Source organism: Schistocerca gregaria, chromosome 8, assembly GCF_023897955.1.
Source record: "Schistocerca gregaria isolate iqSchGreg1 chromosome 8, iqSchGreg1.2, whole genome shotgun sequence".
Classification (NCBI taxonomy): Eukaryota; Metazoa; Arthropoda; class Insecta; order Orthoptera; family Acrididae; genus Schistocerca; species Schistocerca gregaria.
Genome location: NC_064927.1, coordinates 254,882,329 through 254,908,457, shown reverse-complemented (window position 1 = coordinate 254,908,457; position 26,129 = coordinate 254,882,329). Strand labels below are relative to the sequence as shown.

The 26,129-nt window shown below is 40.8% G+C and overlaps 1 protein-coding gene across 1 annotated transcript in view; it reads right to left on the bottom strand.

Moving 5' to 3' along the window:
* LOC126285431 (cubilin-like) overlaps nucleotides 1-26,129 on the bottom strand; it is a 1,398,426-nt gene that overhangs the window by 575,522 nt on the left and 796,775 nt on the right. The window contains exon 36 of the mRNA XM_049984811.1: nucleotides 5,544-5,651. Coding sequence (XP_049840768.1) covers nucleotides 5,544-5,651 — 108 coding nt within the window. The remainder of the gene's footprint in view (nucleotides 1-5,543; nucleotides 5,652-26,129) is intronic.

Genomic DNA, 26,129 nt, shown 5'->3' with positions numbered 1-26,129 from the left:
TTGGGGACTGCACAAGATGAGATTTGAAAACCTGAGAGCATAAAAGTGGAAGACAGGGCAATATGAAAGACAGAGATTACTTATAAAACAGTTAATAAGAGTGAAAAGCTAAGTGCATTGTATGTAACGGAGGTGGAATGGGGGCTGTGAAAAATGGACAAGTAAGAAAATGAAAGATAACTAAAACTAAGTGAAGAATGGAGTGGTTACCGAGAAGGCTGATGCAGAAGGAATTAATGTAAATTAAAGCCAAGTGGGTGGCAAGAACCAAGGACATGTTACAGTGCTGTTCCCACCTGCAGAGTTCTGAGAAATGGGTGTCTGGGGGAAGAGTCCAGATGGGATGTGCAGTTAAACATGCATTGAGATCATGACTCTCATGCTGTACTGCTCTGCAACAGGATGTTGTGTGTTGCCTATATACACCATTCATCTATGCCCATTCATCCTGGCTGATAGAATGCCGATGTAAAGGGCAAAATAGTGTTTACATAACAGCTGGTATACGACATGTCATTTCACAGGTGGCTCATCCTTTGATAGTATATGTTTTGCCAATTACAGGGCTGGAACAGGTGGTGTTAGGCGCGTGCATAGGACAAATTTTGCAGCAGGGATGGTCACAGAGGTATGAGCCGTATAGGGGGGAGATGGGTGTAGAAGGAGCAAAGGGTCTGGCAAGGATTTTGTGGAGATAGGGAGCACAACAAGAAGCTGTTCTAGGTGTGGTGGGCAAAATCTCAGACCAAATGGACCTCATGTGAGAGCATGATTTTAGGAAGTCATGGTCTTGTTAATGTAGAAGTAGCTGATTGATACATTCAAGACCAGGATTCAACTGTGTGACAAGTGGCATGCTCTGAAGTGGTTTTTTGGAGGTATCAGAAGTACCAGGATTGGATGTGATGGCCTGGGAAATCTGCTTTTGAACTAGGCTGTTAGGATAATTATGTATAGTGAAGGCTGAAGTGAGAGTGGTAGTGCATTGCTATAAAGACTCTGCATCCTAGCAAATAAGTATTCCTCAAATGCCAAGGCTGTATGGGAGGGAACGTTTGACATGGAAAAGGATGGCAACTCACAAAATGAAAGTACTGTTGTTTGTTAGTTGGTTTGATGCAGACAGAAGTGTGCAACAGGCTTTCAGTGAGGATGAGATCAACAGCAAGGTAAGTGGCCTGTGTATCGGAATAGGACCGTGTGAAATTTAACTGGGAGAAGCTATTTAGAAATTAAAAGGAACTTTAACAGGCCAGCCTCACCAAGAGTCTATACAGCAAAAGTCGTATCATGGTGAGACAGGTACAAACATCTTTAACTGGCTACCAGTAGACATAACACAGGAAACAGCATAGAATTAAAATATTTGAATTAGACAGATCCTAATTTTGCCAGTACATAAAGTTGATAGTGGCCTGTGTGAAGTTACTTACATGCTGTGTTTGAAGTATTAGATAAACAGCAGCTGAACAGTAGACATAACCAGATATAAACTGGGAAACTCAGACATTTAGGAGGGGTGGTAGGGATAGAGCATCGAGTGATATTATACTGAGTGCACTGTCTGAAAATTACTTCGAGCAATTAAACAGAGAACCGACTCGTGGAGATAACATCTTGGACCTACTGATAACAAACAGACCCGAACTTCTTGACTCTGTAAGTGCAGAACAGGGAATCAGTGATCATAAGGCCATTGCAGCATCCCTGAATATGGAAATTAATAGGAATATAAAAAAAGGGAGGAAGGTTTATCTGTTTAGCAAGAGTAATAGAAGGCAGATTTCAGACTACCTAACAGATCAAAACGAAAATTTCTGTTCCAGCACTGACAATGCTGAGTGTTTATGAAAAAAGTTCAAGGCAATCATAAAATGCGTTTTAGACAGGTATGTGCTGAGTAAAACTGTGAGGGACGGGAAAAACCCACCGTGGTACAACAACAAAGTTAGGAAACTACTCCAAAAGCATAGAGAGCTTCACTGCAAGTTTAAACGCAAGCCAAAACCTCTCAGACAAACAAAACCTAAATGATGTCAAAGTTAGCGTAAGGAGGGCTAAGCGTGAAGCGCTCAGTGAATTCAAAAGTAAATTTCTATGTACCGACTTGACAGAAAATCCTAGGAAGTTCTGGTCTTACGATAAACCAGTAAGTGGCTCGAAACAGCATATCCAGGCACTCCGGGATGATGATGGCATTGAAACAGAGGATGATACGCGTAAAGCTAAAATACTAAACACCTTTTTCCAGAGCTGTTTCACAGAGAAAGACCGCACTGCAGTTCCTTCTCTAAATCCTCGAACAAACAAAAAAATGGCTGACATCGAAATAAGTGTCCAAGGAATAGAAAAGCAACTGGAATCACTCAACAGAGGAAAGTTCACTGGACCTGAAGGGATACCAATTCGATTCTACACAGAGTACGCAAAAGAATTTGCCCCCCCCCCCCCCCCCCCCCTTCTAACAGCCGTGTACCGCAAATCTCTAGAGGAACGGAAGGATCCAAATGATTGGAAAAGAGCACAGGTAGTCCCAGTCTTCAGGAAGGGTCGTCGAGCAGATGCGCAAAACTATAGACCTATATCTCTGACATCGACCTGTTGTAGAATTTTAGAACATGTTTTTTGCTCGAGTATCATGTCATTTTTGGAAACCCAGAATCCACTCTGTAGGAATCAACATGGTTTCTGGAAACAGTGATTGTGTGACACCCAACTCGCTTTATTTGTTCATAAGACCCAGAAAATATTAGATACAGGCTCCCAGGTAGATGCTATTTTCCTTGACTTCCGGAAGGCATTCAATACAGTTCCGCACTGTTGCCTGATAAACAAAGTACGAGCCTACGGAATTTCAGACCAGCTCTGTAGCTGGATTGAAGAGCTTTTAGCAAACAGAACACAACATGTTGTTATCAATGGAGAGATGTCTACATACATTAAACTAACCTCTGGCGTGCCAAAGGGAAGTGTTACGGGACCATTGCTTTTCACAATATATATAAATGACCTAGTAGATAATGTCGGAAGTTCCATGCGGCTTTTCGCGGATGATGCTGTAGTATACAGAGAAGTTGCAGCATTAGAAAATTGTAGCGAAATGCAGGAAGATCTGCAGCAGATAGGCACTTAGTGCAGGGACTGGCAACTGACCCTTAACATAGACAAATGTATTGTATTGCGAATACATAGAAAGAAGAATCCTTTATTGTATGATTGTATGATAGTAGAACAGACACTGGTAGCAGTTACTTCTGTAAAATATCTGGGAGTATGCGTGCAGAACTATTTGAAGTAGAATGATCATATAAAATTAATTGTTGGTAAGGCAGGTACCAGGTTGAGATTCATTGGGAGAGTCCCTAGAAAATGTAGTCCATCAACAAAGGAGGTGGCTTACAAAGCACTCGTTCAACCTATACTTGAGTATTGCTCATCAGTGTGGGATCCGTACCAGATTGGGTTGATGGAGGAGATAGAGAAGATCCAAAGAAGAGCAGCGCGTTTTGTCACAGGGTTAATTAGTAACCGTGATAGCATTACAGAGATGTTTAGCAAACTCAAGTGGCAGACTCTGCAAGAGAGGCACTCTGCATCATGGTGTAGCTTGCTTGGCAGGTTTCGAGAGGGTGAGCTTCTGGAAGAGGTGTCAATTATATTGTTTCCCCCTACTTGTACCTCCCAAGGAGATCACGAATGTAAAATTAGAGAAATTCGAGCGTGCATGGAGGTTTTCAGACAGTCGTTCTTCCCACGAACCATAAGGGACTGGAACAGAAAAGGGAGGTAATGACAGTGGCACGTAAAGTGCCCTCCGCCACACACCGTTGGGTGGCTTGCGGAGTATAAATGTAGATGTAGAACAGTACAGGAGGAGAAACAGAGCCTTTTTTAAAGGAAGCTGTTTTTCTTATAACATACATATGTCTTGAAAAATAAGTGGTAATTTTTATTGTTGTAATGAAATTTATTTACTCATCGACATTGATGTTATTTCCTTCAAAAAAATTCCCATAGGATCTTATACACTTATACCAGTGCTTTTTATGTTTTTAATCTCATGCATTCTTTCTTAATTCTGAAGATAGAAAAAGGTCATATGGCCCCATGTGGGGAGAATATAGAGGATAGGGCACCCTGTTTTTGGTCAAATATTCATGAACAAGCAAAAAAATGTGAAAAGGAGCATACCAAGCTCCAAAAGTCATTTTTTGAGGGGGAGGGGGGGGGGGGGGGGGAGGATGATATACTGCTCCTTGAAATCCTTGAACTTGAAAGTGGTACTTCTTACTGACCATCTGACCTTGTGATGAGAGCTCAAGGTGCACTAAGCCACTGAAATTGATGGATACAGTGAGCATAATCTTCACGCAGCTTCACATTTGACTGCACTTTTCAAGCTTTTCAGTACTGGCAATGCATAATGCATCAACTGAGAATTCTGAGACTCAGTTTCAATGTTATACCCCTGAAACCATGCTCCGTCACTTATTATGACATGTTTCAGTAATTCTGCATCCTTGTTAACTTCATCTTGCCACATGCGTTACTGTTGATTTTGTCAAAAAATTTCACACATTTGGAAATAATTTTGCTGTCACACAGGTGACCATTCAGCAACATTTCTTTAATTTTTCCACGATTTCATTGGTTTATGATACGCTGGTGTGTCCAGGACACTCATCAGTTTCACAGTCTTCACAGTTTTCTTCAAAATTATACTGCATGTAAATGCTTGTTTTACCCATAGCAGACTCATCAATAGCAATATCTAACATTTCTATAACTTTACTGCACCTAATTCCATTCTTACAGTAACATTTATTTCAAATTCTCAAAACCTTATTTACACAAAATCACTGATACTGCCAAACACATAAACACTTTCTTTTTTTTACAGTCGGCAACACACTAAACATCTGATATGGCTACCACTGTACAGATACTTTTCACATATGTTTAGAACATAGTAATGAAAAGACTGCATAAATTGGTTTTATGAAATTACAAAATTCCTGTTACTTTTTGAACTTACCTTCTATAAAGTACTCTGCATACAATACTAATAAATAATCAGTTTGATTAGATTAGCATTAGTCAAAATTTGTTCTTAGCATATTTTACAGAAGTGGACTGCACATGTAGCTTCTGTGCAAGTTGAATCTTTCCATGCCTCTGAAGGATCGCCTTCATTACGTGGTTTACAGAACACAATGGTTGTTGTTGTGGTGAGGATGGTAGGTAATTGCGACTCATCGACCATCTGCCAGTAAGCAGTTGTTTATCTTCATATTATGTTTGGTATATATGCCAGGCAGTCTTAACAAGAGCCAATTTATATTGAATACTTATCTCTATGACAAGTAAATGAAGGAGACTGACATTTTTAACTGAGCTATAAACTTAATTATTCACCAGAGCAGATGTAACATTCAGGGAGGTACTCATACTAATTTATGCAAATGTAATATCAGTTCATTACTGCTACCCTATGTACACACAGCAGAAACACATCACAGGCATTGATGTCACCAAAGTCATACCTGGTGATGTCCTGATAGACCATACACACTCTATATCTAGAGGGTAACTGCCAGGGTAGCCAGGAGTTGCAAAGGATCCAGACTCAGATGTCAAATCTCCACCACAGGCTGAAACAAAATGCAGGAGTTATAGATAGTAACTGACAGCTTATGAACAAAGTCAGGAAGCCACATAGATTACAATGAAATTACTATATGTATTACTAGTAAATCTACTACTTGAAAATCATTTAATTTTGTAATCTATCAATTAGCTTAGTCTCAGTCACATCTCTCTTGAAACATTCACAGCTTTGGGTAAACATTTATCCATTGCTCTCACTGGTAAATTTTTGTCTTTCCATAAATTATCTTCACACATCATCATCATCAACAACAACAACAACCATTTGACATGCACAGCTGAATAAATGCCACACCTAAATTTTACCATGCATTATCATTTACAGTGTTCAAGTTGTTCCTGCACGTTTTATGTCATCCATTCACCTTCTTTTAGGTCATGTCTCACTCTTGTCTAATCTCTTGGAATTCAATGAAGAACTGCATTGGTCCACCTATGATTCATTAGTCTCACTTCAAAAACTGCTAACATCCATTTCATTTTCATTATGGTTGTAATTACATCTTCCACTTTAATTTCTCCCTTAATTCAGTTATTTGTTTTGTAGTGGCCACATCAAAGAAATACGTGATGGTGGAACTGCGGTCACAGTCATCACAAGCAAACAGCGCCTGTCATTCACTGGCCTGCGCGTGCTGATTTACCATTACACCAAATTTGGCAATGATCTGACATGCATCAGTCTGCGTGAGACAGAGCAGGCAACCTGGACAGAGCACCACAACAATATTTTGTGCCATGGACTACTTGGGTCAAGTTGATGTTGAATGCATACATGGAGTTTTGCTCAATTGTTCGTTTTGCAGTGTCTTTCATGCACTCAGGGAAGATGTGACACTCTGTGAGTCATGCTGGAAACTGACCATCCAGAGACGTGGCCATTCCATGTGGTTCACAGGGTCATACAGTGTGCTTATCACTGGAGTGTGCACCCTTCAGGAACAGTAATAGAGCCACACCACCAGTGCAATGTGTCAGTATGGATATAAAAGATAAGAATTTGTTGTAACATCTAGCAAGGCATGGCAAAGTAAATGTTAGTCACTGACAAAACAACTCTCATCAATCACGTCACACTGCTATCACCAAGCCTCTTTGTTGGATATAGTGCATGGGTGCAGTAGTAAAGCTGATACACTGCATGTCAAGGATAGTAAATGGTGATAAAACACATCCATGTTTCACTGTTGTACCCAATGTGATCTAAGGCTAATACATGGTGACAAACATTCATGAGTATGAGTGACACAGAACCACAAGTGAATTGTCACTTTCACTCCCACATCTGAACAGTGCTTCATACAGACAAACTATTGCCTTTTTTGTGTGTGTGTATACTTTGCTCACAAACCTTCCATGGTGTTTTTTGTCATGCATTATGTTATTTCCATTGTGTGCTTTCCTCTTGTATGAGAACTTAACTCTAAGCCAAGAAGGCGAATTTGCACCAGGTAGTTCACAACTTGGTTGCACCGGTGGCAGCTCTCACCACACAGGTCGATTGGTTGGTGCATGAATGGAAATCTGCTCCAGCCCTTATCAAGATACTCCACTGACAGCAGAGCAGCTGCTGAGCGATGGTGATATACTTCGTTCCAATGGTAGAAACCTGATATTTGTCATATTCACCAACCTAAACTAATAATGTATGTGTTTTGAAATAATCACTCCAAGTGTTCACTGTGCCAACTCCAACAATTATAATATGTGTCACAATTTATGACAGACATCTGCATGTTTCCAGGACAGCCAATACATTTGCTGATTGTTTGTCCTGAGTGTGTGCCATTATCTCACCTCCTGTGAACTTTGACATGTGTGCCATTATCTCACCCCCTGTGGACTTTGAGGACACCTCCCAAGTACATGAGAAAGATGAAGAAGTGGACAGTTTCTGTCACGACATCTCCAGGGGCCTGCAACTGGAACCAGTGCCTGCCCCCGTTCTACAAAGGTTCCACCATTCCTTCTGGAGAAATTCTAGCACAGTGCCTTCGACCAAGTACATGGACTTCCATACCCCATCACCAACACCACTGCAACACTCATGGCTGTGCATTTTGTCTATCCCAGGCTTTGGAATGATTACCGTGAACTGGTACACACTTGAACCACATGCCAGCATGCCAAAGTTGGGAGGCACACCACACAACCGTGGGTGGTTTCCCAATGCAATGCACAAATTTGCTGAAGTCCATGTGAATCTCGTCAGTCCACTCCCTCTCTCCCATGGCAAGGAGTATCTACTAACAATGGTGGAATGGTTAACTCACTGGCCACAGGCAATGCCCATCACAGACATCACCACTGAGACCATCACCACCACCTGCATGATGCTCGCGCTCATTGCCAGACTGTGTGTGTTGTTCAATTACCAAGAAACACAAGTCTCCAACAAGTGTTGAACAGCTGTATAGAACTCTGAATGCCATCCTCATGTGCCATGACACTGTGTGGATGGAGGCAGTCCCACTGGTGCTGCTGCATATGAGAGTAATGCCAATGGAAGAGATTCATGTGTCACCTGCAGACCTTATTGACAAACAACCCCTCGCAGTTGCAAGTGATTTTCTAGAGTAAGTACCATATGCACACAACGCCACAGCCCCCATGTAGCAGGACATCCGTGCACACACACCAACATGGCATGGAACTGGGAAAGTATTCATAGATGGCAACCTGCAGAACTGCATGCATTTTATGTTGTGTATTAACGTGGTACAGCCACCTCTCTGGCTGTCCTACTTTGGACCACACTGCATGATTGCCTGCAGAAAAAAAAGCTGTACACTGAGTGAAATGCTGGCATACATCTTGCGCACTCCAGCAGCCACCCACTTCTTTGACTCGGTGAAGGATCTCATAACAAACCACACTCCCTCCAACAGTGTTCAAACAGAGCCTACTCCTTTAGCTGCCAGTGACACATGGCTTCAGCCAGCTGTCGTTGTGCCACCACACGTGGCATCCACAATTTCATCCAGACAGGCAGCACTGCTGCCTGGATCATGGCCACCACAGGAGCATAGGTCACCTCCTTTACAGCTGCCACTGAATTACATCATCTACACCAACCACTGTGTCACTTCAAATGCCCATGCTTCATCATCAAAACACCACGCCATCCAATGCAGCAAGCAAGTGCTCCAGTTGTTAGAATCTGGCATTCCTCCAGGCACTGTCTGCTGTAGAGACCCTGTCTCCAGCTAGCCACAACTGAAGCCATTGTCTCTGGTCAAGCTCCAGACACCACACACCACCTCCAATGTCAATGGCTGCTTGTCCATCATACTTCCTGGACTTGCATTCAAGTCCCTGTGCCTCTGCTCCATCAGGCATTGAGATGGGATCTGCGTCTGAGCCAGTTTTTGTACTCACATTCCTGTTGAGTGCTGGACATTGCCCACCATGCAGCCGGTCTTGTCTGTTGCATCTCTACTGCCACATATGAGTTGCAGTGACACAATATTCACACAATTTTATACTTAGAGTACAATCTCTGTACCTCTACTAACTCAAGCATTGAGGCTGGATTGAGTGCCAAGCCGTGTTTCTCTGATTGAGTCTGTCAGCGAACTTCTGGAACAGCACAAGCTATAAATCTTGAATTTGTCATTCTGAATGTCATTCTCAACAATTCAAATAGTGAACTTCATTCTATTGCACTGTATTAACTGTAGGACTAGTGAATGCTCTGTGTCATTAAGCTGTCATGCATCACCCTTCAAGACATCTTTCCGAGTGGCTCACAGCTGCATTCCTACACTGGGTGTTGCTGTGGATAGTTTGTGGCCAGTACTTGGTGCTGCTGCTATTGTCACTAGCTGATTATGTGAGGACAACCCCACTGCACACTCACCAGCCCCAGGCACCATTGTCACGGGCCACTGTCCTTTCACCATTGACTGTCGCACCACCATTGCACCCTCACTGATATCACCACAAAGCATGTGAATTCTAAACACATATGCAACACACATTGACTGCTACACTTTCTCACAGCTATGGAATTCCACTCTCCATGTGGGGATATGTGTGGCAGCCGTACTGCAGAAAATCGTGAACAGCAGAACTTCAATCACAGTCAAAAAATGTAAACAGCGCCGAGCATTCACCAGCCTGCATGTGCAGAGGTACTATCACACCAAATTTTGCCAATGGTGCAATGCACAACAGCCACATGAGACAAAGCAGGCAGTCAGAGTGAGCTGGACAGTACAATGTGACACACACCTCTACACACCTCTGATCTTCCTCGCCATAGACCACGTGGGTTGAGTTAATGTGACTCCCCACAAACATGTACACATCTGGCCAGGAAATATGTGACAATCCGCGAGTCATTCTGGAAACTGACTGTCCAGAGATGTGACCTTTGTTTCGCCCAGTTCCTGTGGTTGCGCAGTGTGCTTATCACTGAGGTGTGTACCCTCCAGGATCGGTGATCGAGTCGTACCACCAGTGCAGTGCTTCAATACAGATATTGAAGATAAAAGTTTGTTGTAACATCTAGCGAGGTATGGCAAAATAAATGTATGTCACTGAAAAAACGACTCTCACCAATCTCATCACATTCCTGTCACCAAGACCTCCTCCTTGGACATAGTGTCTGGGTGCAGCAGGAAAGCCAATACACTGCATGTCTAGGACCACAATCAGCGACAACAGACATCCACACTTCAGTTTTCCTGTCCCTCCACTAATTCCCAACTGCTCCAACAGGTATCCTCAGCTGTTGCATCGTTTTCAGACAAAAAGTCCATGTCTCCTTGTTGCAAGTTGCATTGGCAATACACACAATTACAAACTTTTATTTTCAGACACACTGGAAGTAAGGATTTGAAAAACCTATTTAATTTAATACAAGCATTCCTGGCAGATTTTTAAAATTTTCTTTACTCTTTTGTTTATTGCACTTTCTTTTCATCTTGTCACTAACTTTAACTGCCCTAAACTGATTCTGCATGTTCATAATTTGCATTATTTTTTTATTTTTATTATTTTTTTTTATAATACATTATGTGGTCTAGTTATAACTGTTTTCCTGACGTACTTTCAAATTTATCTACTATGTTCTTGTATTCATTAATGAAGTTTATCAGCAATAGAGGTAAACAGTATAATGTTAATCATTACACACTTAAGTTCCTCCCCTGATTGATGCTTGTCTGCAGAAAATAATATGGGGTTTGTAACTGCACTTTTGTTTTATTCTCCCAAAATTAATTTAGCAAATAGTTTAACATCTCCAAGTGTTTTTCGTCCTTTTTCTCTATATATATTTCATGCAAGTAGCTATTACAATAATCTGTCACATGGCTGGCAATGAAATAGTTCTTAACAGTAACATTCGCAGGGACAGAAAGATGATCAGTAACTTGTTTGTGCTAATGTGCACAAATATGTTTTCAAAGCAGTCACATAGTAAATTGAAACCAAAACATAACATTCTATATGAGAACTGTACAATACATTATCACAGTAGTGACATATTGAAACTATGTGAAAATACAGGAATAAAAAAGCCACTGAAGACAAGTTATTTCTGAGACTAGTTTGGAGAGAATGGAAAAAGCATTTGCAGCAAAACAGACCTGCAAATTCCACCCAGTACAATGTAGCCATGATGGCTAAATGTGTCCCATTAATTCGAATTACCAATTTGTTTCTCCAGTTCATGGATATAAAAAACTACCTCCGAGGTAACTGAGAAATGTTTTGTGATATATAGTCTGCTTGCATCTCTCATCTTTCAATTGCAAATTTTTCACTATCCCAGTGAAGTCTAATTGACAATGTAGCATTGACACTGTAATGGTGTTGGGGGTGTGGACACCATTAAATACCAGGAAGATTGTTTCTGCTTCAGGTGGCTGCACGCAGGACAGTGGATTGCATTTACCAGTACCAAGATGAATGTACAATCAGAAGAGCTCCATTGCCAAAAACATTCTTTATTCTGTAAGTCATCCATACAGAAGTTGATGCCAGTGGCCAATGATGGGTGTGGTCATCTCAGGCAGTGGTGCGCACCTCAGCATAACACACAGTGGTGTGTTTCATTCACTGTGGGAATTCTAGGCAGGAATGCTGCCTCAGTGGGACAGCAGTGACTAGTGCAGCCTTGCACACATAAGGTTGTTGTCAGGCACCTGGTAGATGGGAGCATACTCTGAACAGCTGACCACACCCAGCAGCTGTTCAGGTATGCTAATACACTGGCACCGAACCCTAGACATCTTGGAGACACCCAGCTGGTGGTACCAGCTCAAAACATGGAACTACCAGAGCTGGCAGCAGCATGAAAACTAATGGCCAGCTGAAAATGGTGATAGGTGTAGCTGAAGCTGTGGGGACCACATGGGACCAATCCCTGATATGGAGTATGTCTCAGCATCAATGTTAGTCAAAGACAAGTTGCTACAGCTGCTCTGCCCATACTTGTTGTGACCGTCCCAAACCGGGTCAATCCATGCCAAGAGGTTCAACACTGGTAACTTGACCATCTCAGAAAAATTTTTATATTTTCTAGGTGAATTCTCCAATGTTAAGTAGCCACAAAAATATTTCTAAAAAAAATTTATTGTTTATTATTTTGAAATGGCAGCCATATTTGATCCAGGCTGCATGCGTTTTTTCATATTTGCAAGCATCTACATTTTTTACAATTATTCAATAGTGGATTGTCCTAAGCTTTTCAGATAAAATGCATTTAGTTCAAAACACTCTGGGCTACAAATTAACATCATTATCACTTGGCGGAATGTATTCTTTAATATAGTTATAATAGTTCAAAGTTAACAGCCACAAATTAAAAAAACTCAATTTTTTAACAGTAGATTAATTTCTCAGCTTTAATATTTTTTCTACAATTACACTGTATAGCATAGTTACTTTTTATAGAATATCAAGGGTGAGCAGCTTACACTTTAAAAAATACACTATTTAAAAAAATTGATTTTTTTTTTATTTTTCCATTTTGTGGCTTGGAATATCTTTGTTGGAGGCCCAGATAAAAATCTGAAAATTTCACAGTTAATAGACCTTTATGATATCAAATGTCAGTATAACTTTCAACTTTGAGATTAAATTGGAAGTTATGGAAAAAAGATTACAAACATGAGTCAAAAATACGTTTTTTTAACATCTGCAATATCTGGTAGGCTAATCAAATAAAGTATACCAATTGCATAATGTGACACACCACATTACACTAGCTAATGATTATTTGTCGAAACAATGCTATGGTAAATGTTACAGCAGGCTAACAATTGCGTCTGCAAGCCTATACAAGTCCGATTGTTGTCTTCCCCCTTACACCAAAAACTGCCTACTCACATTTATTTAGCTAGAAGTTCTTGATGTGTGCAGTTGAAAAATGGTATCTCAGTGTTCTGTTGGTGTTATTATTAATGAAACATGTCATAAAATTGTGTAAGGAGTGTATCCTAAAGACGTTACTTTAACTGAAGATTACAGTGAAGAAGAAAAAATTTTGTGTTACTTATGAGTCAGTCCAGAGGTCAAATCAACATGCAAGTACCATGAAATGAAATACTTAAAAAAATTCATCACCTTTTTGGTCAGTCTTGCATGGACTCTTTTGAGAAACATTAGAAACCTATAACAAAAGTTCTGCGAGAAATAACATTTGATCATTATTCTAAAAATAAAAGCCCTTTTGTCAATCTCATACCGGGAAAATCATTGTGTCCAACATGTTATTCTAAGATATTTGTAATTCACATGAGAAAGGATAGTGAAGCCTCAGAAACAGAATTTTGTGATTTATCTGCAGCCATTAAAATATTAGATACAGCTTGTGAAATCCTGGGTATATCGCCTGCTAGTAAAATTAGAAAATTAAGTGAAGGTAAAAGACTTGAATACAAAAATTGAGAAAGTGGCAGCTACAGTCAAAAAGAATTTGGAAGTTTCATTTCAAAATACAAATTGTACTAAAACAGATGGAAGTTCTAAAACTTCACCAACTGAATATGATGATTTGATAGAAAATCTAAAAACTAAATGCAGTACTTCAAAGAAAGAGGATAAAATTAAGATTATCAGTTTACTGCCGAATTCTTGGAATTGAGCAAAATTTAGTGATGAATTTAATGTGTCTGAATGTCTTGTTAAGTTAACAAGACAATTAGTAAAAGAACAGGGAATTTTACCTGCATTACAAAAGAAAAGTCCATCTAATTTGGTAGATGAAAACAAAATCAATAAAGTTATTAAGAATTATGACAATGATAGTAACAGCTGTTTGATGTCTGATAAAAAAACACCATGTTTCTGTGAAAGAAACTGGTTCTAAGATTCAAAGACAAAAAAGGTTAATATTATGTAATTTAAATGAACTATTCACTGAATTTAAAAAAGAAAATCCTGACATTAAAGTTGGAAGATCAGAGTTTTGCGAATTGAGACCAAGATGGTGTATTGTTGCAGGGGCATCTGGCATCCATAATGTTTGTGTTTGTTTGCAACATCAGAAGATAAAGTTGATGATCCATCTCCGTTCATAAAGAATATTTTGGGTTTGATGTAGAATGGCACTTTCTCGCTTCATGCCATGGGAAGAATGCTTGTGATGGTGTCGGGGTACAACAAAGCGAGCTGTCCCAAAAGCAAGTCTGCAGCAGACCGATGACAATCATATCACAACACCTCAAGAATTGTTTGAATTCTGCAAAAATCATATCAAAGGCATTACCTATGTTTTTGTACAATGTGAGGAAACACAAGAAGTCTATGACAGTGTCTTGAAGGAAAGGTAAAACACTTGTCAGACGCCACTCGATCTTTTCATTGTTTTGTACCCCATTCACACAACTTACTGAAGTGCAAGATCACATCAACTTCTCCTGATAGTGAACTTCATCAGTGTGGAAAACTTGTACAACTGCTTCTTCAAAATAAAGAGATGGTGGCTTGTGTTTACGATGAACAGTGGTGGATTGGTGAAGTTGATAATGATGACTGTCAAAACCAAGATGTACATGTTATATTTTATCACTGTCCAGGACCAAGGACATCTTAAAAAATTGAGAAGGATCAAGTTTGGATGCCATTAAAAATGTACTAAGGAAGCTGTCTCCAATGGAAATGATGGAAATTACAACCTTGACTGGACGAACTTATAATCAACACCCAAACTGAGTTAACAAATTTCTCAAATGTTCAATGAGCAATCCACTAAAAACGAATAACAAGAGAACAATATAATGTATTAGTAGGCTTATTTTCAATAAAAAAGTAAGTAATCATAGATATGATTAAATTATATACGGTATCTCATATATTTTATTCCATAAGCCTAGATATTGCAGATGTTAAAAAACGTATTTTTGACTCGTGTTTGTAATTTTCCAACTGAATCTCAAAGATGAAATTTATACTGAAGTTTGATATCATAAAGGTCTATTAACTGTGAAATTTTCAGATTTTTATTTGGTTCCCCAACAAAGGCCACAAAATAGAAAAATTAAAAAAAACATTTTTTAAAATCGTTTATTTTTTAAGTGTAAGGTGCTCCCCATTGATACTCAATAAAACGTAACTGTACTATAGTGTAACAGTAGAAAAAAATATTAAAGCTGAGAAATTAATCTTTCTTTGAAAAACTACTGTTCAAAATCTAATTTTTTTTAGTTTGTGCCTGATAACTTTAACTATTAAAACTATTTTAAAGAATACATTCAGATAAGTGATAATGATTTTAATTTGTAGCCCAGAGTGTGTTGAACTAAATGCAGTTTATCTGAAAAGCTTAGGACAATCCATTACTGAATAATTGTAAAAAATGAAGATGCTTGCAAATATAAAAAAACGCATGAGGCATGCAACAAATATGGCTGCCATTTGAAAATAATAAACAATAAATTGTTTTAAAAAACATTTTTGTGACCACTAAACATTGGGGAAGTCACCCAGAAAATATAAATTTTTTCTGAGATGGTCAAGCAACCAATTATTTTTTTCCTGGGCCACTTGGTATGAATTGACCCCACCTTTAGACATGTAGGTGACCATGGCACTGCAGAATTGTCCCACAGCATGTTGAAATTCATCCCACCACCATGGTGGACTGGAGTCCAGAGCTGTGATGCATCAATAAGTCTGCAGCACCTGCCTGCAAGTTTTCATGGGCAGCCTAGCTACCTGTGATGGGAAGGAGGTTATGCAGCAACACTACTGCACCCCTTAGAAAGATTCAGTCCACCATATCCCATTTTGTTGCTAGATCTGTGAATTGCTTAAAACAACATAATACTATTCATGTTCTCTTGCACTCTATTTACAGTTTGCAAACCGGCTGTTTTTTCTTCTTCGGCCACTCTGTATGGAAACTGGTATACCCAAAACTGCTCAAACCTTAAGGATGGCATACTCAGTTGGTATGAAAGGGGCTGGAAATTTGGGTAAGTGATGATCCTCCACCAGTGACAGACCTAGAATATACAACTGAGGGCCAGCATGAAGATGGTAATTTATGTTGGAATGACCTTACACTGGAACCTGCTGCAGCACTAGTGAACATATTAAACATTTATTCTGCATGAATATGACCCTTTTGTGAGGCTTTAGCCTCATTGAGAGAATCAAGTATGGTGGGACTCTGGGTGTTATTCAGGAAGGTCAGGTTCTTAGGTGGCAGTATTTCTACAGCATTATCAGGAAGTACAGCAATGGATACATTGGTTTCAGAGCTGTAGCTTCTATTATTGTTACCAGATGCTGGAAAGTTGGTCCTGGGCTGTCACACTTTGTAATGTTCAGTAGTACTTTTCTGTCCCATAGTTCTAAGCATTCTATTCCTTTTGAACATCTCTGTTCATAGCAAGCGGTAACAGCTACATCTGAATCATACACTGATTATGCCCAGTGAGGTGCTGTCTTCTTAAAAAAAAAGGTTGTGTTGTCAGGATGACCTGTGGGCATCCTTCCATACCTGTTCCACCTGAAAAATGTCTCACACATGTTGGTGACAGTTTGGACTACCACATAAGGGAATATCCTTACCTACTCTCTCTGGCACTGTCACAGTTCATCTGCTGACATTAATGCATGGCTCTTCATATGTGGTGGGAGCAGCAAAATTTTCTTTGTCCTAATATGTACCAATTTTCCTAAAACTCACATAATACATTATATGGGTGATTGACAAAGCATTCCCTTCTGATGTTGGCATCTGCCACTGATAAATAGGCTGGCACATGGATGTGGGCGTGGTCACCACTGACATCTACTGATGAAAGATGGCAGTATTAAAAGGGTATTTTATTCTTCAGACAAAATTAATTCTAGTTTAGCAGGTTGTTCATCTCGTGCCTGGCACAATCTACTCAGAAATTGGCTTGGCAGTAGCAGGGTAGCGGTTAGCTGCCCATGCACCCCATGACGTATTGTAGTACTTCAAGAATTTAGTAGTAAATTCTAGAAACACTAGGCCTTCCACCGTTTTGAACACCCGATATTTTAGAGGTGAATGGGAGAAATGAATATGCCCTACTACGCGTCGCCTACTTGCATGTGCAGATCTAAAAACAGTTATGAGAAAAAGATGGACCCAGCGGCCGAACGGCACAGACAAGATTAGATTAGATTAGTTTTTCGTTCCATAGATCCATGTTGAGGAGATCCTCGTGGATGTGGAACATGTCAAGTAACTGCTGTACGGTTCACAGAGTTTCTATGTATGGGTCAAAAAGAACAAGGAAAGTTTATACAGTATTCTGTGCTCTTTAGTGTCTGTGTTGATTGTATAAGACTAATGAACAGTTGAATATAGATTTCTATGTTCATTCATGTATTGGACTCCATTGAGATTAGAAACTTTTGTATTATTTCAAGTCTTGGCTATGAACAAAGCAAGACACATGTATGCTATTTCAATATGTGCAAATGAGTCTAATGTTTAAGGAATAAGTTAGCTTTCAGAAGATATTCTCTATGAAAGTTGAAAATATATAGTGATTGAACTGAAAAGTATTTTACAAGTACCAAAATTATTTCAAGGATAGTGATGTATTTTAATAAATTCCTTTAACCGGCTATAGTCTTCAGAGAAGAAGCTTTTGGGAGACCGGCATAGTTGACTGCCCAGAGAAGAAGACTGGCTACACATGACGTGCAATTAACTGACTTGAGAGAGATGTGTGAGCCTTGCAATCTAATGTAATCTAATCTAATCTCTTGTCGTCCAAAGAATGTTAGAGTTTGGCTTCCTGTAACTCAGCTATTTCTATGTAAGCAACCCCCACACTATTGGCAAGAATGCACAGGAGGCAACCAGGTGTCCAATATGCCCTAATGAGCCTGCACTATCCTCAAATTTTGATTCAACAACCTGGATGGCATCTTTACAAAGCTAGTCAGTTCCACTGTTAGCCCCAGAACAGTCTAGTATTATTTAACACCCTGTGTTCCAGTTTTTTGAACTGGTTAGAATGCCACTCTACCAGGACTCTGGAGCTTTCTGCTTCCAGTTGTATCTCAACCAACATATCATTTACCTGTCGTGTGTCACTGACATCAGCTGTTCCATCCATCTTTTCAGAGTGTGTGGAAACAAAGTCCATGGCTGGTTGCAATGTTTCCAAAGATGACCGTAGGAGACACACAATACCTGTTACTTCCCTTGCTCCTCTTTCAGTACCCACTTCTCTCCAGCTTTTTGATGTAACCCCACGACAGCTTCATCCAGCTTCTGTACTTCATTCTTTAATATCCAAGTGTTGTATGTTAGTTTCAACATCCTATGATGGTCCATCATGACAACAGCGTCTTGTAAGGTGAAAAGCGCCCAACATTAAGGCAGTTGTACTTGGGAGGTGCCTACCCCTCCACAGCTATAGAGGTATAGCAGTGCGAATAACATTATGCTCTTCACAAGCATCTCCACTGGCTATGTTACATGATGCAGAGATGCCTCAGTCACTCTCCCTTCCTTATTACATCGGCTTAACCCTAAGATGACTGTTATTCACATTCACCAGCAATGTCATCTCAATTACTTGATATGGGCTTTCATAATGAGCAAAGAATTTCTTTGTTTTACCCTTAAGAGATTAATGGATTAATTAAAATCAATGACTCTTCTACCTGGTATTCCAGTATCACAGAATTCCTTTGCCACATCTGTTCCTGATGTTCCAGTGTCTTCATATTTGCTCACTGTATTTGATTCCGTATCTTCCATAAAGATCCTGCAAAATTCAATACTCAATTCTCCATTCTTCCCTACTATACATTTCATTACCTCAAATGGTGATGATATTTTCTTCCCATACAGACTTCATACAGTGACAGGCCCAATAAGTTCATGAACCTTAGAAATGTATGTTTTGTCACCATATAGTAATCCAGTATACCAGTCATTACGATTGTTGTTTACATAGTCACTTAACATCTTCCTCACTATCTGATACTCTCTCTCTATTCTTCCATTCACCTGTGGATATAAAGTGCTTGTTCTTAACTTATGAATACACAATAAATGAGAAAGCTGTTCATTAACTCTGACACATAACTGGCACCCTGATCCATAATCGATGTAACTGGATCACTGAAATTAAACAAATAATCATTTACCATGCCCCAAGCCACAGGGCTTGTTCATTGGGGACAGCTACCACACATATGTAGTATGAAAAGTGATCAGTTACTATAAGTACATAGTGATCCCTTGCAGGAGCTTGCCCAAAAGCACTCAAGTTGTCAACACCAGATATCTCAAATGGCTTTCTAACCTACAGTAATCTTTGCAACGAAGTACACTGATGCCACAATTCAGCCCACTGTGTGCACGGCATACAGCTCTTCACATAATGCTCCACATCATGCTTAGAAATCCACCACCAATATTGATCAACCATATGCCATTCCATAGTTCTTCAACCTACATGGCCTACTGTAAACATGTTCATATGCCTACTTCAATAATGTCTCTTGAAGAATAGCTGGGACCACAACATAAGGCTCAAGTTTTGTTTCCTTCCATAACACTCTGTCATACTCCATAGAAGTGGCTACATTGCAGATAGCTTACAGGTTTTGTCAATACTTACGTCCTCTGCCCCTTTGCACTGGTGTGACTTACTCTTTGTACAGTACTAGTCTTTTTACTGAAGCCATCTGCATTCCTGTAACTCTTGCCAGTTGCCGTATTCACACAAATTCAAACTCACTAAACTTCACTGCTCAACACATTAATCTGCTTGGTGGATCTTCTAACTCTAAAAGAGGTTTCAATGTTCTGTTATTACTTGAAAGTTCCCACCACATAAATAAAATTGGAAGTATGCTAGACCCTATATGAGGCTCAGCATTTCCTTCTCCATAGTGGAATATTTTTTTCCACTTCTTTTAACTGATGTGAGGCACAGGTTCCTGGATGCTCTGCTCTGTCCAATCCTTGACTCAACACACAGCCAAACTCATAATTTTTTGCATTACATCAATTCTTTTAATATACTGAGACATCTTCACACTCTGACATCTGACAGAACTTGACAAATTTTCCAGTAAGTGAGTGAGAGGTGATGCCTTTTAAAATATTGTACTCCCTGTAGCACTAAGTGACACTTTTCTATACCGAGTGTTAGATGCACATCACATGACCTCCTAAACACCTCCCTTAATTGTAGCACATGTTCTCTCAAACCATTTTCAAAGACAGTTCTGTCATCAAAATGTACCTAGTCACACAACATATTTTTACCATGCACAGCATTGGTTTTAACACTAGCAAAACCAAGTCTAACAGATGGTGAAACATGGATGGAACATTCTTTAGCACAAATAGCATATGACGATACTGGTAGTGTCACAAAGGATATATAAATGCTGCTTTTAGACTGTCCTCCATTGTCACTTCTGAGTAATGACAGCCACTCTACTACAGAGATATCTGTAAGGACAGCCAAATCAATATGTTTGGGACATCTGTATTTTTTTCCCACTACTGTGGAAGGAATAGGAAGGATAGTGGCAAGACATTTCTCATTTTAGGGCAGGCAAAGAGATAGTCAAAACCCTGTTGGAGAATGTAATTCAGTTGCTCCAGTCCTAGGAGGTACAGAGCCACAAAGGGAAAGCTCCTCTGTGGCCAGATTGTGGGGCTTCGGGCAACTGAAAATATAAGGCACAGGAGATCTATTTTTGTAATTACAAACTGTAAAGTCCCCAGGGACCGCATGTCATTACAGATAAGACAGCCATGGGTGGCTAAGCTATATGGAAGGGACTTCTAGGTATTGAATGTGTGGCAGCTTTCAAAATGGAGGTATTGCTGGTGGTTGGTGGGTTTGATATGGAGATAGGTACTGATATAGCCATCTTTGAGGTGGAGTTCAACATTGAGGAAGGTGGCTTGATGGTTTGAAAGGGACCAAGTGAAGCAAATGGGGGAGAAGGTGTCGAGGTTCTGTAGGAATGTAGATAGGGTGTCCTCACCCTCAATCCACATCATGAAGATGTCATCAATGAATTTGAACTAGGTGAGGAGTTTGGGATACTGGGTGTTTAGGAAGGATTCCTCTAGATTGCACATGAATAGGTTGGCATAGGATGGTGCCACTCCAGTGCCCTTTGCCATACCCCAAATTTGTTTGTAGGTAATTCATTAAAAGGAGAAGTAACTGTGGTTCAGGATGTAGTTGTTGATGGCGATTAGGAACAAGGTGAAGGTTTGGAATCTGTCAGGCATTGGGAAAGGTAGTGTTTAATAGCAGTACAGCCATGGGCATTAGGAATGCTGTTGTACTGGACGTGGCATCAGTAGTGACGAGAAGGGCACCATGTGGTAAAGGGAAAGGAACTGTGGAGAACTGGTGGAGGATATCGTTGGTGTCTTTCAGGTAGGGAGGTAGATTGCGGGAAATAGGCTGAAGGTGTTGATCTACGAGAGCAGAGATTCCCTCAGTGGGGTCACAGTAACCGCATGCAGTGGGGTATCCTAGGTTGTTGGGTTTATGGGCTTTAGGAAGTGTGTAGAAGGTAGGAGTGCAAGGAATGTTAGGGGTGAGTAGAGAGATGGACTCCAAGGTGAGGTTCTGGTACAAACCTAAGGATTTGAGTAGAGACTGGAGATCTGGAATGGGGTCACTGTGGCAGCATTTGTAGGTGGACAAATCTGATAGTTGGCAGGGTCCTTCGGTCACACAATCCTTGCAGTGCAAAAAACTGTGGTACAGTCTTAAGGAGGTAGGATTATAAGATGAGAATCAGTTTTTAGCTTGTGCATTGTGGATCTTTCTGCAGATGTAAGATTGGTGTGAATGTTAGGGATTTAGGGAATGATGGTGATGCGAGGTTCGAGATTATGAAATTCTGGAAAGCTAACAGGGGGTGATTTGGGGCCAGTAGTGGACCACGGTTGGATGGAGGAGTTAACTGAGTCAGGCAGGGCTCAACATTGGACTTTGATTGAGTATGATGCTAGGGTTGGTGGAAAAAAAGTTTTTCCACTGTAGGGACCAGGAGAAGGAAAGAAGGTCTTTAAAAAGTCCTGCATTATGGAATTTAGGGGTGGGGCAAAACGGGAGGCCTTTGGTAAGGACTGGTACTTCTGTGGGGTTAAGGATTTTTGACGAAAGGCCCATGATTGTCTTTCGGGTCTACTTAGGTTCTGGATCCTGTGTGGTGGTGGAATCGACTTTTGGAGGGTGAGGTAAGTGTAGTAGGTCTGTGAGACAGGGTTGTCAGCTATGAAGGGATGTGTGGGAGGTTTGGAGTTTGATGTAGAGGTGGTGGACTATCGTAGTCCAAGGCGAGTGTTGGAATTAGCAGACTGGAGTGTTTATGGAGGTGGTATTGTACATGTTGCTCCAGTACCCGGAGGGAGAGTTTCAATGTGTGTTATGGTATCCAGGAATTTGGGATTGTGTAGCAGGAGAGTTTTACAAATTGAGAGAAAGTATTGCAATGAACTTTGGGCCTGATTAACATGGTTTTGCATGAATATGTTGGTGAGAGCCAAGGATTGGTGGAATCTGAACAGATGGAGGTCATTGTGGAAGGAAGGGTGCCAGCAGGAGATGGGTAATTTGATGGTAAGGGCATTGGGAGGGGGGATTCTGTGAGACAAGCAACAACATAGGAACAGAATGTGACACTGGGTTTTGGCTACGGATAAAGAAACTTTTCTGTATTGATGTAGATGGAAGGAGAAAGGATCCATGGTGGTGGAAAAATTGGGAAAAATATGTAAATAATGTAGAATTAAACCCGAAAAAATTCCCATTAACAATATTTCTATTGTGACTTTACGTCAATTTCTGTTTTTCGCTTTTCACTATCAGCCTACTCCCTCAGGTTTTAACCTATTTCCTCTTCTTTCATCCATTTCTTCCTTTTATTAACTTTCCTGTGTTTGGGTGTATTTTTGCAATTTTTTTCTGATGTAATTCTATATTATTTATGTATTTTTTCCACCACCATGGATCCTTGCTACTTTCATCTATATCCACAGAGAAATATCTCCTTATCCCTAGTCAGAACCCAGTCCCACATAATGTTCATGTGTTGTTGCTTGTTTCACAGAAGCCCCCCCCCCCCCTCCCCTCCCCTGCCCCCACCACAATGGCCTAACCATTAAATTACCCATAACTGGCTACCACCCTTCCTTCCACAATGATCTCCATCTGTTCAAATTCCATCTCTCCTTAGCCCTCACCAAAATAGTCCTGCAAAACCATATTGATCAGGCCCAAATCGCCTTGCAATACCTTCTCTGCATTCATAAAATTCTATTGCTATGCAGTCCCAAATTCTTGGATCCACTAATACACATGAGACTATTGCCCTCCAGGAACTGGAGCAACATACACAATGCCACCTCGATAAATGCTCCAATATACTCACTTCCAACTCCCATCTTGTACTTACATTGTCTACCACCTCTAAGACAACCTCCAAACCAACTCCACACCTCTCACAGCTGACAAACCCTTTCTTGCAGACCTACTACATTTATCCTGCCCTCAAAAACTCCCTCCCACCATCACACAGAATCCAGAACCTAAACAGACCCTAAAGAGAATTATGAACCTTTCCTCCAAAAGCCTAAGCCTCACAGAAGTATCAGTCCTTTCCAAAGGTCTTACCTTTTGCCTCATCCCCAAATTCAGACGTGCAGCTCTTGTTAAAAACCTTCTCTCCTTCTCCTGGCCTGTACAGTGGAAACAATTTTTCACAACCAACACTACCAATCAGACTCAACCAAAGACCAATGTTGAGCCCTGCCTGCCCCAGTTCACTCCGCCATCCAACCATGATCCATGACCACTGCCCCAAATCAACCTCTATTAACTTGCCAGAATGTATTATACCAAGATCTTGCCTCACAATCATTCCCAAAGTCCACCAAGATTAAAACTAACATTACATCTGCAGAAAGATCTGCAATCCACCAACTAAAAACTGAACCCAGTCTTATAATTCTACCTGCTGAAAATGGCTCCACCACAGTTGATTTGAACTGCAAGTATTACCTGGAAGAAGGAACCCACTAGCTGTCAGATTCATCACTAGCTGTCAGATTCATCGACCTTAAAACACTGCCACAGTGATCCCATTCCAGGTATTCAATATGATCTCCAGTCTCTACTCAAATCCTTAAGCTTGTATCAGAACCTTGCCCCAGAGTCCATCTCTCTACTCACCCTTAGCATTCCTCGCACTCCTACCTTCTACATGCTTCCTAAAGCCCATAAACCCAACAACCTAGGATACCCCACTGTGGCAGGTTACTGTGACCCCATTGAGAGAATTTCTGATCTGATAGACCAACACCTTCAGCCTATTTCCCACAACCTACCACCCTATCTGAAAGATACCAATGATATCCTCCACCAATTCTCCACAGTTCCTTTCCCTTTACCACATGGTGTCCTTCTCGTCAATATTGATGCCAGGTCCAGTACAATAGCATTGCTAATGCCCATGGCTGTACTGCTATTAAACACTACCTTTCCCAATGCCTGACAGATTCCAAACCGTCACCTCCTTCCTAGTCGCCATCAATAACTACATCCTGAACCACAATTACTTCTCCTTTTAATGAATTACCTACAAACAAATCTGGGGTATGGCAAGGTGCACTGGAGTGGCACCAGCCTTTGCCAACCTATTCATGTGCAATCTAGAGGAATCCTTCCTAAACACCCAGTATCCAAAACTTCTCGCCAGGTTAAAATTCACTGATGACATCTTCATGATGTGGATTGAGGGTGAGGACACCCTATCTACATTCCTACAGAACCTCGACACCTTCTCCCCCATTTGCTTCACTTGGTCCCTTTCAACCCATCAAGCTACCTTCCTCGATACTGACCTCCACCTTAAAGACGACTATATGAGTACCTATCTCCATATCAAACCTACCAACCACCAGCAATACCTTCACTTTGAAAGCTGCCACACGTTCAATACCTAGAAGTCCCTTCCATATAGATTATCTGTAAAGACATGCGGTCCCTCTCTAAATAAACTGTGTATCTCATCTGAGCCTTTACAGTTTGTAATTATCCTCCCAATCTTTTACAAAACCAGATCTCCCATGCCTTATTTTTTCAGTCGCCCAACATCTCTCAAAGCCCCACCTTCCAGCCACAGAGGAGCATTTCCCTTGTGACTCGGTACCAACAGGGACTGGAGCAACTGGATTACATTCTCTGCCAGGGTTTTGATTACTTCATCTTGCCCTGAAATGAGAAATGTCATACCCACTACCCTTCCTCCTCCTCCCATAGTGTTATTTTGCCACCCACCAAACCTGCACAATGTCGTCGTCCATCCCTACAGAATCAATCCCTGCCTCATGGCTCACATTCCAGTCATAGATATATATGCAAGACTTGACCTATACATCTCTCCACCACCACCTACTCCAGTCTGGTCACAAATGTCACCTACCCCGTCAAAGGCAGTGTATCCAGTCACGTGATGTGCCAGCTAAGCTGCATTCTACTTGCACATGACAACCAACAAGCTGTCTCTTTGCATGAATGACCATCAGAAGACTGTGGCCAAGAAACAACTGCACCAGCCTGTTGCTGAGCATGCCACACAAAATGACATACTTCAACTCAATGACTGCTTCACAGCCTTTGCCATCTAGATCATTCCCACCAACACCAACTTTCCTGAATTGCACAGGTGGGAACTATCCTTCCAATATATCCTGCATTCCCGTAACCCTCCAGGCCTCAACCTTTGTTAGTCATTGTCCTCACCCATCTAGCCTCTTCCCTGTCCCCATTCTAGCACAATACAGGCCTCTATTCCACCAACACCCTCAGTCTTTTTTTTCCCTTGTTTTCCGCTATCCTCCCCCCCCCCCCCCCCCCCCCATCCCTTGCCATACCGGAACACTTCCAGCAGCACTTTACCATCCCCTACCTCTATCCTGCCATCCCTCAGCCTCCCTGCCCCAGCATCCTCTCTAATAATTC